This window comes from Gavia stellata, chromosome 11 (genome assembly GCF_030936135.1).
Source record: "Gavia stellata isolate bGavSte3 chromosome 11, bGavSte3.hap2, whole genome shotgun sequence".
Lineage (NCBI taxonomy): Eukaryota > Metazoa > Chordata > Aves > Gaviiformes > Gaviidae > Gavia > Gavia stellata.
In genome coordinates, this window is record NC_082604.1 from 19,256,289 (window position 1) to 19,274,729 (window position 18,441).

Genomic DNA, 18,441 nt, shown 5'->3' on the forward strand with positions numbered 1-18,441 from the left:
TTCCTAACCGCAGTGCACACTACAAAGTAGATTTCCTTTTGATCCTCTCAAATATAAACAATTAACAGTCAAAGTTTTTAAGACAATTATTTGAGCTTAATTTACTAATCCTTTGAATGTCAACTGCCACACCACTGACTAACTATTCTGTGGTCTAAACACATATGGTGATAACATGAGACTTCTAGTTATGGAAAGTAAAATACAGATGAGTCTTGTTTTTTGTTTCCTCACAGTGAGAGGTTTGTCTACCCAGCAAAAGATGAGTTTTATTAGTAAATGTAGCGTGAATTGTAGCTGAGTGGAGTCCTGCAGTTGGAGACCTGGCTGACATCTCTTTTGGTCTCACCCATCAGACCTTGAGAGACTGTTCTTGACAAGTCCCAAGGTAGCTCGGCTTTAACTTGGTATTAAATATTAGCTTTCATATTGTCAGCAATAAGTGTGTTGTGGTCTACAGTGTCATACAAATAGCCAGTACACACTGGCCCAGGCTGGCATCCAGAGGAAGACACCTGAACCTGGGTATCTGGTCTTGGGTGCACATAGGAGTTGTGCCTTGTTTTCCAGGGGAACTCACACCATGTTCAATGGCACCTGCCTCTGTGAGTGCCTATCCTTGCTGTACTTTGTGCATGTTGATCTGTCAGGCTCCCCAGATTACTGTACAGTACCCTAAGAGTACAATATAAGATAAATTACAGTGAAATAAAGACTCATCTTTTCTCCTGAAACAGCCGTGTTAACGCTTCCAAATAGCTCATCCTTATTCAGTTTACACATTGCTCACCTGACTAGAACAAACACATATTAGAGTTTGGCTTAAAATACTTTCATCTTTAGTAAATACTCTCCAGTTCTGTAGCACAGTGGTGTAAATTTTCTAGTGTCATGCATTTAGCTTTTGGGATTTGGAACTGAGACCCAAGCAAAGTCTTGGGTTTTTGGGTGTTTCCTCTTCCTGAGATAACTTTTCCTTGTTTCCTTTCATCATGGGAAATGACCCTTTCCTCCTCAAAAGGTAACTTCTGTGTTCTGCTAACCAGTGTCCAGAGCGTGGTTGGGTCTGTGTGTGAGTCAGTGTATAGAGCACGGAGGTAGAGGTTCTGCAGTGGAGACATTTGTGAGTGTGGTTTTAGATGAAAGTGAGACAATGTGTTTCACCAAGCTGCTGAGGCTGGGCAAGAGTAGGGAAGGATATTTTGTCCATGCCATCTTGTAAATATGTTCCTTGATCTTCCTGCAAGTCTTTCAGTTTTACAGGAAGCCTGTTCTTGCCATGCATAGTCTGTTTGGATAGCAACTGTGATCTCACCTACATAGCCTGTGCAGAATTGCTTCCAAGAGATCTTTTTTTTTTTCTCATTTCTCCAGTAATGGCTCACAAAGAAAGGTTTACATAATATTTTAATATTACTTAAGGCAGAAAAGATCCAAACCTCGTGGATGGCTTTGAAATCTTTTAGCTGATTTAACTCTCTGCTCTGCCACTAGTGCACAGTTTTGCCATGACATCTGCTTTTTACCTGCATGGGTTTATCTATTTGTAAAATTAGGCAAGTATTTCACAGGCACTCCCAGCTTACTTGTTTGTAAAGAGCACCAAAACCTTCTAATGAAAAGAACTAGTCAAGTATTAGGTGTTGGCATTGCATACTGCAGTTGTATTTTATAGAGAGCATTAAGTTTCATAAAGTATCAGAATAGCGGGGTTGAGAAAACTTCCCTTCGAGAGACTTTAAATGTGATAATACAGATAGGACCAGAGTTCTCATTTTATTATTCAGGTTGACTGGAATTGGTATTTTTTCTTTAGAAGTTTGAGAAGTGTTTGGTTTCTGCTTTTAGAGAAACATTGGGGGATTAGTGTCATAGAGACAACTTTTGATGGGTGCAAAGTTTCAACCATTTTTCAGTCTTTTCCAGTGTTTCAACATATAATTTTCATTTCCTTGTTTGCTTTGCTTTGCACTTTGTGTTTCAATGGTGCAGGGTAAAATATAGCCCCTGGACAGAAGAGGGGTCAGGGCAAAGGAGAAAATGCAAATTTCAGAGGTGGGTGCGGGAGATGGGGGCTGGAGGAGGAGGCCATTTGAAGAGGTGTAGCCAGGAATCTAAGAAACCCAAAAGCTATTTCTAAGACTCATTCCAAATGTTTCTAATTTCATTCATATCTTTTTGTTTCCTTTACTGCTTAACTGGGACAAGAAACTAAAGCCAGGAAAGTCCGATCATAGTGGGAAACAAAAACCTAAATATTGGAGAGAGAAAAAAGGCCGTTCTTTGCAAAGCAGTTCTGCCTTTTGCTTGTCTCCCATTGTTGGTGTTACTGTGGAAAATGTATAACATCACTCTTTTGGAAAGTGCTAGAGCCTGTTCAAGTAGAGATGGTTTATATAGTCTAACATGGAAGAACTTGAGGATATCTATTTCTTTACCATTTACCTAATAATAAGTGAGCCTGTTGACCTCCGCTGGACTATTACAAATGTGAAACTTGGCACTCAAAATTGCTTGCTCTAAATTTTCCAGTTGCTTTCTCTTTTTCCATTTGATGTCATCCTGCCAACTAGTGATTTTATTATTATAAACAGGACATTGTATTCACTTTTAAGAAGAAATATGAAGCTGAAGGTAAAATTACAAACTGCAGTTTCTCAGCTGGCAAAATACAAAACAATGAGCTAAAAATACTGAGCTGAGAAAGGGTGCTGTAGCAAGAAACTCTGAAATATCTACAAGATGGATGTGGTCTGAGGAACAGAAACTGACTGACTTCAGCTGAGCAGCTCTGAACTCCTGAGACTCACCAAATGGTTGAGGTTGGAAGGCACCTCTGGAGATCATCTACTCCACCCCCCTTGCTCAAAGCAGGGTCAACTAGAGCAGACTGCTCAGGGTTGTGTCCATTTGGGGTTTGGATATATCTGAAGATGGAGATTCCACAACCCCTCTGAGGAACATGTTCTGGGGTTCAATTGCCCTTACAGTAAAAATGTGGGTGTTTTTTACGTTTAAATGGAATCCCCTGTATTTTGTGCCCATTGCCTCTTGTCCTGTTGCTGGATACCACTGAGAGGAGCCTGGCTCTGTCTTCTTTACTCCCTACCATCAGGTATATTTTCAAATTGGTAAGATCTCCTTGCCTGAGCCTTTGCTTCTCAAAGCTGAACAGTCCCAGCTCTCTCAGCTTGTCCTTGTAGGTCGGATGCTCCAATTCATTAATCATCACTGAGGCCCTTCAGCAAACTTGCACCAGTATGTTGATGTCTTCCTGGTACTGGGGAGCCCAGAACTAGACACAGCACTTCAGCTGTGGTCTCACCAGTGCCGAGCAGAGAGGCAGGACTGAAGGACTGCCATCTCTTGACCTGCTGGCAACACTCTTCCTAATGCAGCCCAGGAGGCTGTTGGCTGCCTTTGCTACAATGGCATGTTGTTGGTTCATGTTCAACTTGTCCGTCAGGACCTCAGGTCCTTTTCTGCCAAGCTGCTTTCCAGCTGGTTGGTCACCAGCCTCTACTGGTGCACAGGGTTATTCCTCCCTATGTGCAGGACTTTGCTTTTCCCTTTGAGCTTCATGAGATTCCCATCAGCCCATTTCTCTGCTGAGGTCCCTCTGAATGGCAGCATAACTGTCCATTCCTCCCACGAGGCTAAAAGGCCTAGAGGGCATCAGACTGGGGGACAGCAAGGATCCACTGCATTCGCAGGAGGCAATTAATGCTCACTTGCTTCCCTTGCAGAGCAAAGTTAATGAACTTTGCTCTTGCAGGCAAAGAGCTCTAATACAACGAAGCTTTCCGTTAAAATGTGCATCTTGGTATTGCAGCATGTGACCTCAATTGCAACTGACCTAAAGCTATCCAAGTTGTAATTTTGGCTGCCCATTCAGAAATGTAGCATCCTTCCTTTGGTTGATACAGGAGGAATAGTGGAGGTGCTCTGCTGCTTCTCTGTGTCCACTGTGGAGGAAAGCTCTGTAGCACTGTTTGTAACTGGAAAGTGCTGGCAGCAGGACAGTACCTGCACTGCAGTTTTGCCTGCTATTTATTTCTTTCTTGAGGAGCGTTACAGCTGGTAACAGGGATTAGCAGTGCTTATAGTAAAGGTTTGACAGCTCTTTGCTGTAGATGCCCGAGGAGATTATTGGCTGATAAAATTAGAGGTGATGGTAAAAATGGCAGCCTTGAGCTGTGCAAGGGGTGTTGGAGGAAAGCAGTCAGCCTCTGAAACAGATGTCTTTTCAAGGCAGGTGGATGACTTTAGTTAGCAATGAGTGCAAGTCAGATAAAACATTATTAAACAGCTTGTTTCCTGGAGATTTTCCACTACAAAAAGCTAGTGTTAAGTAGAGCAAGACTTACTCAGCTATAATAGGATATGTGAAAATGCTCTGGTTTCTGATGGAAACTGAGAAATGACTTGTTTAGCAAATGTATAAGCAACATTGCTACAGACCTGACTGTTATCTTGGCGTGGAGTGGAGACACAAACAGGGCCAGATTATGATCTCTGCCCTCTCACTGAGTTGTTCTGTGACTAATTTAATGTTCTCCATAGGAAGATACAAGGCATACAAAGGATTACTCAGTGGTGTCTAAGGATATCAGATCTAGTCCCTCTCTAACAGGATTGATTCCAGAAGACGGTGATGATGGCTGTACCTGCTCTGGGTACTTCTGCTGTCCAGGCAGTCTGGGGAATGGTACCCTTCTTGGGTCGGTGAGGAGAGCTTGCGTTAGCTCCATCCTCGCCCATTAGCTGAGTAAGTAAAACTCTGAATAAATACTGTGCTGCTGTCAGAGTGATGTGATTCAGCTCCTTGCTTCTGGATGGCTTCTTTGGGTCCTCCTCTCTATTTTCATAACATTTTCTACTACATGATAGCTACAGCAATTGTGGCGACACTGTTTTGTACAGAATGATGCATGGTCTTTGCTCTCAGATGCTGTTGTTACCAGTGGCTGGTGTACACATCGGCAACTTCACTGGTGTTTTTCCTTACAGGAAGGCGCATGTGGTCATTGGAAGTGCAGCTTCAAGCGGAATTGATGGTGTGTAGTTGGACGGGATTATTGTGTTCTGATCTTGTAGGCCATCTAAACTAAGCTTGCTTAGTTAAGAATCTGTTTAGTTGTGGAAAATGGTAATAACTTTTGTGACTAGGTTGTTATACATACAGTCTTGTGCCTGCCTGCCTATTTCATGGAGAGATATCGGGAAAATAACAGAGGGAGATGAGGATAAAATCGTAAATCAATTTAAGAACGTGTCCATTTCTTACTGGATTCCACTGGATCGCAAGGTGGGCTTTTAATGAGCAGAAGAAAGTGCTCTATCCTCTCATGTTTAGTGGCTCAGTTCAGGTATGCCAAATACTGCCACTTTCCTTGATATCGCGGTGCTTTGCTGGTGCCCTTCTCTTGCTACAGGCCAAATAGCATGGGGGTGGATAGGAGATGAAGGATCTAAATCCTGGTGTCAACCCAGATATCTGTCTCTGATGCTGTAGATGAGGAAACCCAGAACTTCTTCAGTAGGTGAGGCAGTATATCCCCGCTGTGGTGTTTCAGGGCTGATCACTGATCACTAGGACAGACTGGTCATTGCAAGGAACATTTTCCTCATGGCTTCATTCTGATGGACTAGTCTGAAGCATGCTTTGACCTGTCCATCTGCCCTGAAGTTTTTGGGTGATTGGATCCTTGTTCCCAGGTTATTCTCAGATTCTCACTCTCTAAAAAGAAAAAAAATACAATATCATAATATAGATGGCACACATGCAGATGTATGAGGCAGGGTGGTACTGGAGGTATCACAGCATGGATTAGAAGTGGGGCAGTCTGCAAAAGACTAACAAAAATATTCTGGGAGATGAGGGATTGATTTACAAGGAAGGATTAACTGTTCAATGTGCATTTGCCAACACTGAAACTAGAAGTTTGTGAAAGATATAGTAGTTGATAGTTAAAATATGTGGACCAAAATGAAGAAATGAGAGTAATTTCAGGTGGTGGGAGGATAGAAAGGGGTGTTATGAGGACAAGTAAGGTAAAACAAAGAGGAAACCTTTCCTGTCCAACCTAAAATAGACTGTAGCTTAGAATGCTAAAGAAAGTATTGGAAACTCCATCACTAAAGATGCTTAATACTATGCTGGAGAAAGTCCTTGCAAATGTATTGTCATGAGTAGTCCGGCTCTGACCTATGGGGGCTGGATGACCTAATGTCTCTTCCATTTCTAGCTCTGTGCATCTATGATTAAAGCAGTTTATATAATGCAAGTGCATTTTCAATTACACTCCACCTTCTTGCGTGGGATAGTGGTGGTGCAGAGACCTCATTATATCTGTGGCACAATTACAGCATGAGTTGTAGGAAATACTGCTGGTACTTGGTCTCTCAGAGAGACTGATCTTGTCTATATATATGTTGGCTTTTCAAGCCATTTAGATATGTTACAAGACTGCAGTGCTCTTTTTTCCATCTTCCTCCTTACTTGGAGGCCATAAATATATGGAAGGAATAATTGATTCTGGTTCGGCAATCCAGTGAGCAGTCCTTGGTGAAAAAGTAAATGTTTATTGTTGTAGATGTGTAATACATCAGGGTTCATTGTCAGCCACTCTCTTGGACCAAGCTCTGTTTTCTGAACCAGAACAGGACATTAGCTAAAACATAAACACAGAGAAATTAAAAAGAACGGTACTGGCTTGATGTAGAAAGTTGGGTTTTCAGTGCATTTTATGCTGTGCTGGATTTTTGTGGGGCTTATAACAATTAGTGTTTGGAGCGGGCAGGTTTTGCTTCCAATTATTTTATAATTTCATTTCATTTTGAAATTTATGCACCATGCAAAAAGAGTTTTGTGATGTGTCAAGTATCTTTGTTGGTGTGTTACAGGGCATTCAGAGTGCCTTCAGAGATTTGTCAGGGTACTTCTATTGCATGCATATTTTTTTAATATATTCCTTTTAAGAATCTGTCTTGGAAGGAGCCACTCTGGGGTTTTAACTAAAATCTGCCAGCATCAAGTGTGACAAACGTGGTAAACACTACATGTAATAGTTGTCTTTAGGAGTGGGATGTTGAAGTCTCTAAAATGTTCAAGCACTGATTGTTCTCTGAAATTTTTCTCTGAGAAAGAGTACTTCATCCACATTTGAGTGATGAATATCAGTGGAATTGGTCCCATGCTTATTGGCGCTTTATAAAAAACTTGCGCAGACACTGTGGTCAAGCTGGGTTTACTTGTGATTGAAGAACGAGATTGATTTTTGTAGTTGCCATAACAATTGAACTGTTGTGTGAAAAAATGTTGGTAGCGTTCACTGGAGTTGAGTTGACAGCTCTAGGATGCCTGTTCCCAAATTAAAACAACTGTTTCCAACTCTGAGAAATGATGTCTGTTTAACTTGTGCAAGATGGAGCTCAGCAGGGTCTTAGAAATGACCTGAAGAGCTTAAAGATTCTAGAAGTACCTTTGCTGTGCTTAGTTTTAAAATACCAGCTTTGAGCTGGAATTAATAAGGGTAAACCAGGGGGCTGAGCTTTCACTCCTACCAGGCTATTGTATGTACTCACAAAGTGGAGAGAACAGGACAATCTAAGGAGTCCCTAGAAGAATGTAAATGCATTGCAAGTGTCTAGACATGCAGTCACTTGTACTGTAAATGTCTTAGCACTGACATACTCAAGTTTAAAGAAGGCTTGCACTGCCTAAACTTTAATAAACAAAATGATGGTCATTACTGTCTCACCTCCAGCTGCAGCAGTCTGGTCTTGGGAAATAGGCTAATGCTTCGACAGAATATTTAGCTTGGTGCTTCAGAAGCAGTTGGATGACTAGAGTGAGTGTGGGCTGTGAGCACTCAACCTGGGGCAGGGCAGGATGGTCAGTGTGTGGGTAGCCACTGAGCTGCTTGAATTTTCAGTCATGCAGTGTTTGTGTGCTGGGAGTTCACAGGCAGTGGGTTTCAGCCACCTTTTCCATGCTAGTGGGTGCCATGGGTTCTCTGTTCTCTTTTGTAGTTGTTTTGGATGTGTTGATTTTCATGGATGAAGAGTAAACATTGCAGGAGACTGCCTCAGTCTGAAAGTTGCCCTGGGAGAGAGTCAGGATGGGGAGGTAAATAAGGTAATTGAGTTCAGGCACCTTAATTCTACCCAAGCCCCTTTGCCTGGGTCTCCTGTTGGGAGACCTTTGGTGGTTCCCTGCTCAGCCCCTTCCTTAGGTGCTCTGGTTTGCTTGCAGAGGTGCACAGCTCGCGTTCTCTCTTGTGAGACTCGTCAGTCTAAATTCTGCCCACGACCTCAGCCCTGAGCAGCCTAACTTCAGGCAAATGGTAAAGTTTGGGCTTCAATCCAAGTGACTTCAGTTGGTGATGGCTGCAGCCAGGGCCAGGAGGGGTGGTGGTGCAGCATGCGGGAACATGGACACAGTTAGGCTGCCCAGCTGACTTGTGCTCGTGGCGCCTGGGATGTCCTTCCTCCATCTCTGCTTTCCCTGGTTCCTGAATAGCTGGCTTGTGCTTGCTTCTTTAGGACTGCCTCCTGCGATTGGTCGCTTTAGCTGGTAAGGATATCGTCTTGCTTCACTGAGGGTTTTCTGATGCTCTAGTGGGTACACGCAGTTCTCTGAACGGTTATTTCACGGTTGTTGGCATTTGCTAGAGTGGTGAAAATCTGGGCTCTGTGTCTCCACTGGTGGGTTGACTCATCCGTGTGCTGCTGGCTGGGAAAGCTGTTCAGTTGTGTTAGGAGGATCTGCGTGGCTGCAGAGTGCTGCTTTGTCTACTGTGTACAAACTGGTGCTTTTCTCTATTAGCAGCACCAAGATGCTTTTACAGAAAATTACACTGGTAACACCCAAACTTTGCCCAATAACTGGCCATGCCAGAAACCTTGCCTCTAACAGAGCCTGAGCCCATGGCTTACAAATGCAATGCTTCATCTTGATCCAAGTATCCTTCCACTTGAGTGAAGATGGAGCCCTGACCACTGGGACTTGTAATCTCCTTGTGTCGTAGGTGTTTATATTTTATGGCTAAATCTGATATGTTGAATTCTGAACAGTTTAGCTGGCAAAAATTGAAATATTGTACCAAACCTTGCAGCACCAACCGTACAATATTTTCTCTGCTGATTCTTGCTAAACCCTTTGCATAGATGTACGTATTTGCACAAAGAAAAACAAACTGCTGTTGCAGTCCTGTGATCTGTGCACGTTTTAATTACCATGACAGTAATTCCAGCTTACCAACAGACTACTTATTTTACCTCTGCTGCTGCCCTAGCCATTTATTTTAGGTCCTGTTAAAGGTAAAAAGACTAACTGCTCTGCAGATATGCTTGTCTGCTTCAATTAGGCTTCCTTAAGCTGTGCAAAGAGAAACTGCACTTAATTAGCTTTCCTTAAATTAGGATTGATATACCAGCCTGTATATATGCACACTGTCGTTACTGTCTAATAAACTAAGCGCTCTATTCTGCAATTTTTTTTCCCAGATGGTTGATTTGCAAGATGGCAGACGGAGCCAGTGTGTGAGCTTTGGCTTTAACAGTGCTCTTGTCGCTGCCTCGGGGCTAGAGGTGGCTGGATCAGCACTCCCAGGCACTGCCTGGGGCTGGCAGGCTCTGGGCAGTGTGTGTGGGGCACACGTTTTCCTGACTCTTGCTTGCAGGTCCACCATGCTCAGTGCGAGCCGTTCCCCTGGGCCTCCAAAACTCTCGTAGCCATTGTGTCGCTCTGGTGCATGAAATCTCAGGCCACGAGGAGGAGGGAGAAAAGATTTTATTCTTCCATCAACAGAAACTCCATGCCAGAGCAGATCCACCTCTTCAAACCTGCATTAAACGTATATTTTGGACAAAGAAGCTTCTGTAAAAAGTGGAAGTTTCCACACCAAAATGTTTGTTTTCAGTCAATGTGAGGAGGCTAGGGGGTTCTTAAAGGGACATGTTTTTCTTTAATCCTTTATAGCATGAAGACCAGAAAATCTCTTAACTCTGTGTGTGTCTCTATCTCCTAAACCAGTTTCCTTTAACTAACCAAGTTGTGTGTGTGTTGGAATGAGTGGACTTGGAACATCTCATTACTTTTACAAAGTATGTTTTGACAATTTTAAATGGATAAAACAGATTTTTATTAGGTGTAATGACAATGAGAGATGGCTCCTTCGGGGCTTTTAAAGAAGGGGGAGAGGGGGATGATCAAGCTCCTTAACCCACAAGGTCACCTTGGTGGCCCTCCAGAAGCTGGACACAGCTGCCAATTTGTATTTACCTGTGGTCAATGCAAATGTGCATGCATGTAGCTGGGCTATTTGCTTGTGCTTAAGCAACATCTTTATTAGCAGGTGCATAAAAAGTACTGTTGCCTTGAGGTTTAGTCATACAACCCACTGCAGGTTGGTTTTGTTACTGGTTACAGTCAGAAGTGTGGTCTGATCTCTCCGAGATCCTCTGTGCCACAGCCTTTAGGGTATTGTATAGCCAGACAGTATGGTCAGGGGAGGAATTTGAATGGCTCCTTCCTCTTCATGCAGCAGACTTGCCACATAGCTGGGAGCAATGTTATTTCTTCACCAGATGGTTTTTGTCAGCTGCCTCTAGGGTCCTCCCTGGGGGTTTGTACAGGAGTGGCTGGCATAGGTGCCAAGGGAGGGGACAGCTTGCAGAGCAGCGGGCAGGCTGTGCTGCCCACACCCAGCCTTTCCTCCTCTTGCTTTTCATTGCCTTGTGCCGATTCTCTTCAGGATGAGAGGCGGCTCTCTGCAGCAGGCTGTAGATAAAAGGTGATACCGGTAGGGCTGGAGGAAAAGCAGAATGAGATAGCTGAGAACATGCCTTCCTCGGAGACCTTGCCCTGGAGGAGCACATGTGCAGGGTGCTGCCCTCGGACTCCGCGCTGCAGTCCCACCGCTCAGTGGATTGTTTTCTTTCCCACATGCCAGCCCCAGTTCCTATAGCCATTTGAAACTTCTCCAGTAATAAAAACTGAAAACCAGAAATGTAATTCATCACACTTAATAATGCAATTACTGGTGAGCGGAATTTGCTTAGAAGACTTCAGCGAGGTGTACTCCTGTGTGCCAGGATTATCTCACTGCTATGAACTTCAAGCTCTGCTTGCAGATCGGCTTCTCTTGTCCCATTGACTACCTGGCCATCAGCTCTGCAACACTTCTGCAGAGTCCTTATGCCAGGGAGTATCATTCCTTGTGTTGCTCAGTGACTTTCTTACCTCACCTTGCAGTCTGTGCCCAGAATAAACTGTCTGTGACAAGCTACAACTCCAAGTCCCTTGAGTAGTTTTAAAGGAGAAGCGGATCTGAGCCTGGTGGTGAAACATATCCCAGCTGTGCTGCACATAGAAATGCTGGTGAGAAATGCTAAATCACTATTTGCCTGGACCCCTCTTCAGCTTTGCATCTGTGAGTTTAAGTATCTCGGACGGCGAGCTGTGTCTGTGCCCGCAGTTGCATGCTAAGAGGCTGCTCGGAGCCTGGCCAGCCCGGCCCAAAGGGCAGCAGGCTGTGCCCGAAGCGCTGCCTGCCGGGGCTGCCCTGCTGGCGCCGCAGGTTTGGGCTCTCTCAACTGGGCCCACCGCTGACCTCTGCAGTAGATTTGTCTGGCCAAATACATCTCAGCAAAGCAGCCCGTTAGTTGCTGCCATTGTATAAATGTGTTCAGAATTTGGCACCCGCATATTTATGCTCACTTCTTTCCAGGGCAGACTGCAAATACGCACTTCGTTGAAACCGATCTGCTAATTTTTGAACTGCCTGGAGCTACGATTCGCAATGGGTGGCAGATGCTTGTGGTTGCAGGCCCCGAACATCTGGGATAAGCTATCTGTTCCCCTGACACAGGAACCAACATTCTCTTTGAAGAAGCTCTTAAACCTTTTTCTTGCTCACTTGTCAGAGAAAGCAAGCCATTAGAGTCCATTCAGTGCCGTTTGCTCTTTTAAATGAAGTAGCTTGAAGGAAGGCTTACTAGATGTGGCTGGGAGGCGAGTCACAGTGCCAGGATACCCTACCCTATAACGGCTGTTGCCGTTATACCCTATGAGTTAGTGGGACCTGGTGTGTCAATACATGCAGATTGGCACACATGCATGCCCCCATACTGCTTGTAGTATAGATGCCTGTGTATCTGCATATGCACAGCTCCCTAAATAAAGTTGCACAGTGCTTTGAAGTGGAGGTATCCTGAAATTCCATCCTTAGGTAGAATTTTAAGGACTATATATTCATGGAAGTAAGGTTGTTTGCAAGCCTTTAAAAATTGCTTGATTCCCAGTGCTGGATAGCTAGGCAGCAACAGATCAAAGTCCTGATGTAGTTGAAAAGATTTTATATCTTCAGTGTCACGATCTCTCATTTGTTTAGATGCATGCGAAGGATCAAAAACTAACGTGCATCTGGGGATTAAGGCAGCTTTGCTATCCAATCTGAAAGCTAGCATATTCTAAAAGATTTTCAAAGTCTCGGAAGGCAGTGAAGTGCTTTACTGATTTTTATGTCTTTGAAAATCTCTATTTAGTGTGCCTGCTGGAATTATATAAATACATGCTGCCAGCTGTCTGACACCAAGAGATACCACCCAGAGCATTTAAGTACCTAAGTGATAGGCCTGCGAAGATAGAGGCATTGCTCTTGCTGTGCGAGCACCCATGCAAAAAGACTAAGACTTGCTAATTCCATGTGACACTTGGTCCTTTAAAAGTTCACTGTAGTTTTTCTCCTCCCACCTCTCCTACCCCAGGAGTGTATCAGTGGTTATGCTGTAAGAAAAATAATACGTGTTTTCATTATACATCTCTAGAAGGGAGTTGCCATCGTGATATGAGTTTTTCTGTGGCAAGAAGAAAAGCAGCAGTCTGATCTCTTCCTTGGTCAGCCTATACCATTGTGCTTGGGGAACTTTTTAACTAGAGAGGGGCCAAACTTATTCTGAAGGTTAAGATAAAAGCAAAATAAACCAGCAAACCCGTTCCTTTGCTGTCTTCACTGCTTTTCAGCTCCAGTCCCATATTCCACACATTGCTTGGATGAACTCTGCTGTAGTCCAGGGGCCTGGGCAAGATGTTGCTGTAGGGCAGCCCAGGATGAAGGGAGGTCCTAAAGTGGGAGTTTAGGAAGTTATATTAGTTGAGTGCTTGAAGCTTTGGCTCTCACTGGTGCCAGGCTCTGCTCTATTAAACATGATGATTCCTGAGTCAGATGCTCTATTTTTTCTCATCTGCTCTAGACCATATCTGTGGTCCATCTTGATATGTTCCCGGTGTCCCTGCTGCCCACCGCTATGGGACGTACGTATGTAAGCCTTCCAGGGCAGGGCTGCATATTCCAGGTACCACCTAGTGCAGCATATGTGGAGGGGCGTTCAGCTTTTCCTAAGTACCGAGTTGATTTGCTAGATGTAATTAGCTGATTTGGAGCTCGCTCTTTCTATAACTTCCATAGTGTTTCCTATTGAACCTGCTTTTCCCTTTGGTGCACAATAGACAACATAAATGTTATAAAATTCTACACCCCTTGGGTGTCTTTACTGACACCAAAATTCTCACTCAATTTTGTTATCATTCAGCTTGGTTTGTAAATGTTTCACTGTCTCTGCTCCGTGCTAGCTGTGCTCGTGGAGTTTCAGATGCTGCGATATCTGCTCTTATGCATAGGGATGGGGGTTATTTGTGTTCCATTTAGCTTTGCAATTAGGAACAATCTATTTTTACTCTAGCTGCAAGGCATCAAGACTTTTTCCTGCTTGTTTCTTTGGAGTGAACTTGATGGGCTAAATTGGTTTTATGGAGGAAAATCAGTAATGAGATGAAAGCTGTTAAAAGCAAGCAGTTAAACTGGAAAGAAAAATAAAAAAAAAGCAAGGAGAGTCACTTGTCTAAAACCTTTGGGTTTTTTTAATATTTGATTTAGACTTTCAGATTAGATTGGAAGATGTTTCAACAGCCAGAGTCTTCTGAAAACATGGTTGTTGTTGTCTGGATGTCTCTGATGGTCTCTGTGTTTTGATACATCCTTCATGATAAATTTTTCTGTTCTTTGTTTTTCCTTGGATAGGAAAGAATGCATTTTCACCATCGACCCATCAACTGCCAAGGATCTTGATGATGCTTTGTCCTGTAAACAACTCCCTGACGGTATGAGATATATTTTACAAAATACTTCTCAGTGTTTATATTCAGACGTTGACACATTCGTATATATAATTTATCATGAAGTATTCTTTACCAAATATGAGTAGAGTAATAAACTAGTTTTTCTCTTGTTTTAATTGCTTGTTTTCAGAAATCTTAGAGCAGATATCTTCAAGCTGCACTCTGAAGTAGTCTTAGTGTCAGGAAATGCAGAACCATGGTGTTTTGCATAATCAGAGCTGTAATTTGATTTGAGCAGATCTCACCTGTCTCCTGTCATTACAGGAGTTACAGCTGAATAGCTAATATACCACTCTTGCATACTGAAGTCTAGTGAAACCTTGACCTTGAATATGCAGTCCCCGGACAAAGGAATCCAGCTCTTTGAAGGTCACTGGCTGAATTGCTTTTTGGTGTTTATAGGATGCTGGGAATTGTCAGATGAGCAGAGGGTGCCTTATAAGTTGTGTTATTCTTCTCATTGCCTTTTAAGCTTTCTGTTCTGCCTTATTTGTACTTTTACTATGCCATAAGCCAACAGAACAGAAAGTAAAGCTCCAGAAGCCAAATCTTGATGATTCTGACTTAAGGAACTTCCCTCCTGTAAGCTTGCTTTGCCATCCAAGTTCTGCTCATTTAGTTTGATGAGATCCAGTAACAGGCTTGGTTAGAAATACTGCATGATTTGATTAGCCCATCCACCACTAATAAAGAAGATAAAGTGATTTTTTTTTCCTGTGTGTTTAGTTTTTCTTGCTTTTGTTAATCATCACAACATGATGACATCAAAGACATCATTCCCTGTTTTTTGAGTTGATTTCATTCTGTGCAATGTGGCCAATGAATTGTCACATCATTTAGACCCAGGTACAGAATATTATTACAGGGCTATGAAACTGATAAAAAAATCAGAGATGAAGAAAATTTGAGGCCAATAAAATTATTTCTAATTCTACTGTACAATAGAAGTTTTGAGGCAAGATTAAGGAAAAATTGCTGTTCTATTTCACAGAAAATTTAAACAGTCTTCTTGAGAGATCCTAAGCTGAACTCTGTTCTCCCTCTTTCCACTTTGTCATCTGAATTACCTGTAGACTTATGACAGTGTTGTGATCCCACAGCCCCTCAGATCTGAGGTGTTGAAACTCTGGCTTCTGAGCCTCTACTGATCACATACATGTGGGGTTTAGATCCTGCAGGAAATCATACACTGAGCTGATTTGTGGTGCGTACATCTACATTTTTCTCTTACCCACCATTTGGAGAAAGTGTTCAAGCAAAATATCTGTTTGAACAAGAATTATTCTTTCCCAGAAAGTCTGCAAAGCCATTGCCAGGCTGTCGCTCACACTTGTCGCTTGTTGATATACCTGCCCATCGGGGATGTGGCCACACTCTGAAGTCTGCCTTGTCTCTCTGACCCCAACTGCAGAAAGTGCTGTATGAGGCCTCTTGTTGCAGTCTACAAGGAAGGAGACATACCATTACAGAAGGGATCCTCTAATTGTAAGGTCCGCCCGAGAGGGTTCTAGGTGTTACTGGGCTGTTACTTAATTGTGGGAGCTCTGTAGCCTGGCTGCTACAAATCCCCTTGTCATACATAGAGAAAGTTTGGAAAGCTCAGTTTTTCAAATAAAACGGAAGTGGAAGGTGCCAGGAACCTTTCTCCTCTTTCAGTTCCCCAAAATACACTTTGCCAGTGTGTTTTAGAAGAGACATGGAGAAACCAGGAAAGAGTAGGGGACAGGGCATGACTGTCTTCCGAGAGTAAAAGTAAAGATTTGCTTGGCTTGTATCCAAAATTTATAGGATGGGAAATCCAGTGTGGATTTAGTGCTTTTGAAATTTTCATGTCCCTCTCAGGATCATCATACAGGCCCCACTTTCCTCCAGCTGAGCCTCAGAGGAGAAAATCCAAGAGGCAGACAAGTGAATGTACCTGTTGGTGGCTGTCCCAGCCCCAAGGTCTTTGTTCACCCCCAGGTCTCATTTTCCCTGAACCATTAAGTGCCTGCTCGCAGCAGCCCTTTGTGTGCCAGATCTCTGCCTTTTGGCTGGAGCCGTGCATCCTCCAACGGGCTTGTTCCTCCCCGGGCTCCTCTCAATGAGGTGGTGCTCTGAGCTGGAGCCTTTTTTAAGAGTGATCTTATTTATGCTCGTCCTGGGCATCATGCCCTCTGCTTCTCCTTTTGGCCTCAGGTCTACCGTTGAGCGGTGCCCACACTCCATCGCAGCACTGCCTCAGCCTTAGGCCAAGGAAAGTTACCCCCTGGAAAAGCCAGTTTTGATGCTGGTGAATGTCCCACGGACCAGGTTTTAAATTACTGTGGAAAGAACCACCATGGAAATACCCTTTATTTTGAAATCTGTAGTGTTTATTCTGAAGAGACCTTGTGGCTCAGAAGGAAGTACAGACAGGAAAACAGGCCTTGATAGTCTTTGATGCAGTTATGATCAGTTAGGGAGGGAGCTGAGGAGCGAAGTGGGAGCAAGCGGCATAAAAAGGCTGCAGGAAACCCTTTGCATCCTTCAAGCAGGCATGGCGGCTGGCTGGCCAGCTCAGCGTGGGTCCCCAAGCAGGCAGAGGAAGGAAATCTCAGCATTGTATCTGTGCTGCAATGTTTGTTTAAAACATGAGATATCTCTGAAGCAGAGATGTCCAGTCTGGTAGCTGGAATCATGTCCATCTCCATTTTTAAGGCTCCTGATGTCATGCAAGGAGATGCTTGCAGAATCTTTTTAGTGAAGATGAGTAATAAAAGCAGCTAAGAACAGTACTGACAGACTCTTGTCCATTATCCTCCCAATGTGCTGCTGTTTGAGGGACAAACTTGATCCAGCATTTCATGAACCTTTTCCTCTGCCAACTATGGTTCAGTATTGAAATGCTAAATTCCAAAGGTTAAATTTTTCAAATACTTCCTGATCTGAAGAACTGAATCAAAACATTGTTTTGTGAGCCTCCTATAAGGGATACCTCTTTCACATGCAGTTGGCAGTATAAGCTATATCCTGTGCCCCTTTCTAAGGTGTCACCTCAGAGATACAGCTGTAGAGCTTGTTACCCAAGAGACAAGGTGCTAGATCCTCAACCAGGGTATGAGCATCACATAGTGTCTGTTCCTAGCAGGAGAAATTAACAGAAATGTGTGCATTTATTTTACCTGACATATGCACTCTTTACTGCAATCCTTATTTTGCATCCTGATGGGAAATTAGCATTTAGAGCTAGGTCATTACCATCAGCCTGTTCCTGGATGGGATTGGGCTCTATCCAGCTGGGAAGACTCTTCTCTTCAGCTTCCAGCACTGGGGACTTCAGCCCTCAGACCTGTCCGTTGGAGTTGGCAGGAGACATCCAGATCCATCTTGTATCACAAGTTCCTGGGACATTTTCCTGCATGCAGATTGAATCTCTGTGGATTCATTACTTTTTTGGCCCACTGTGAGCTGATAGCCTTACTCATCGATTTTCAGCCTGCAGTCCACTGACTACTATAGCACTACGTAGATTACTATTATAGGCCTATGAAATGTGGCTGGCAAAAGCAGGGGCATAAATCCATCAGCGTATGTGAAATTTTTTAAGATATCTGTACTTTGACTTACAATTTTTCAAGAATTTGCAAATTTAGAAAGGTCTAAAACCAGTGCCAGGAGTCCTTTGGGTTCACTTCTTTGTGTTCGCTTGCTTACAAAGCTACGGCCGTTCCCAACTCTTCGGTGTTAGGGAGACCCCCTATGGGAACCTCAATCTTGCATTAATAGAGCCTCTCGATATGTTTTGGAGGTACCCTGAGGATTTTTGGCTTTAAAAATTGCTATGCTAGATGCAATTATTATGACAAAGAGTTGGTTTAGAACTTAAGAGCTTATCCAGGGCTGGCAAGGCTGCATCTCTCATGAGGGCAAAGTTGTGTTAAGAGTTAACACGACTTTTATTCCAAATGTAAACGCGGTTACAAGAAATTATTATTTTTTCCATCTTTTTTGCCCATATGTAAAACACTTTAAAAAAAAAAAACACAACACCAAAAAAACTCAGCATGAGCAAACCACATATCTGGCATCCTCATGATGTCAGGAGATCTCCAAAAATCAACAGAGAATGCAGAACCCAATTCAGCAAATGTCTCTCTCTTGGTGTATAGTACCCATAATAAATACAAGAAAAAAGAAACTACTCATTGCCTGAACTTCTTCTATCAGACAGCTAAATCAGTGCATTTCAGAAGATTTTGAAGAATGAAATTGCCTTTGTCCTCAAGCATGCGTTG

At 43.3% G+C, this 18,441-nt stretch overlaps 1 protein-coding gene across 1 annotated transcript in view; it reads left to right on the forward strand.

Moving 5' to 3' along the window:
* Window positions 1–18,441, forward strand: part of DIS3L2 (DIS3 like 3'-5' exoribonuclease 2) — a 176,822-nt gene that overhangs the window by 64,784 nt on the left and 93,597 nt on the right. The window contains 1 exon segment of the mRNA XM_059822865.1: window positions 14,088–14,167. Within this exon segment, the coding sequence (XP_059678848.1) occupies window positions 14,088–14,167 (80 nt within the window).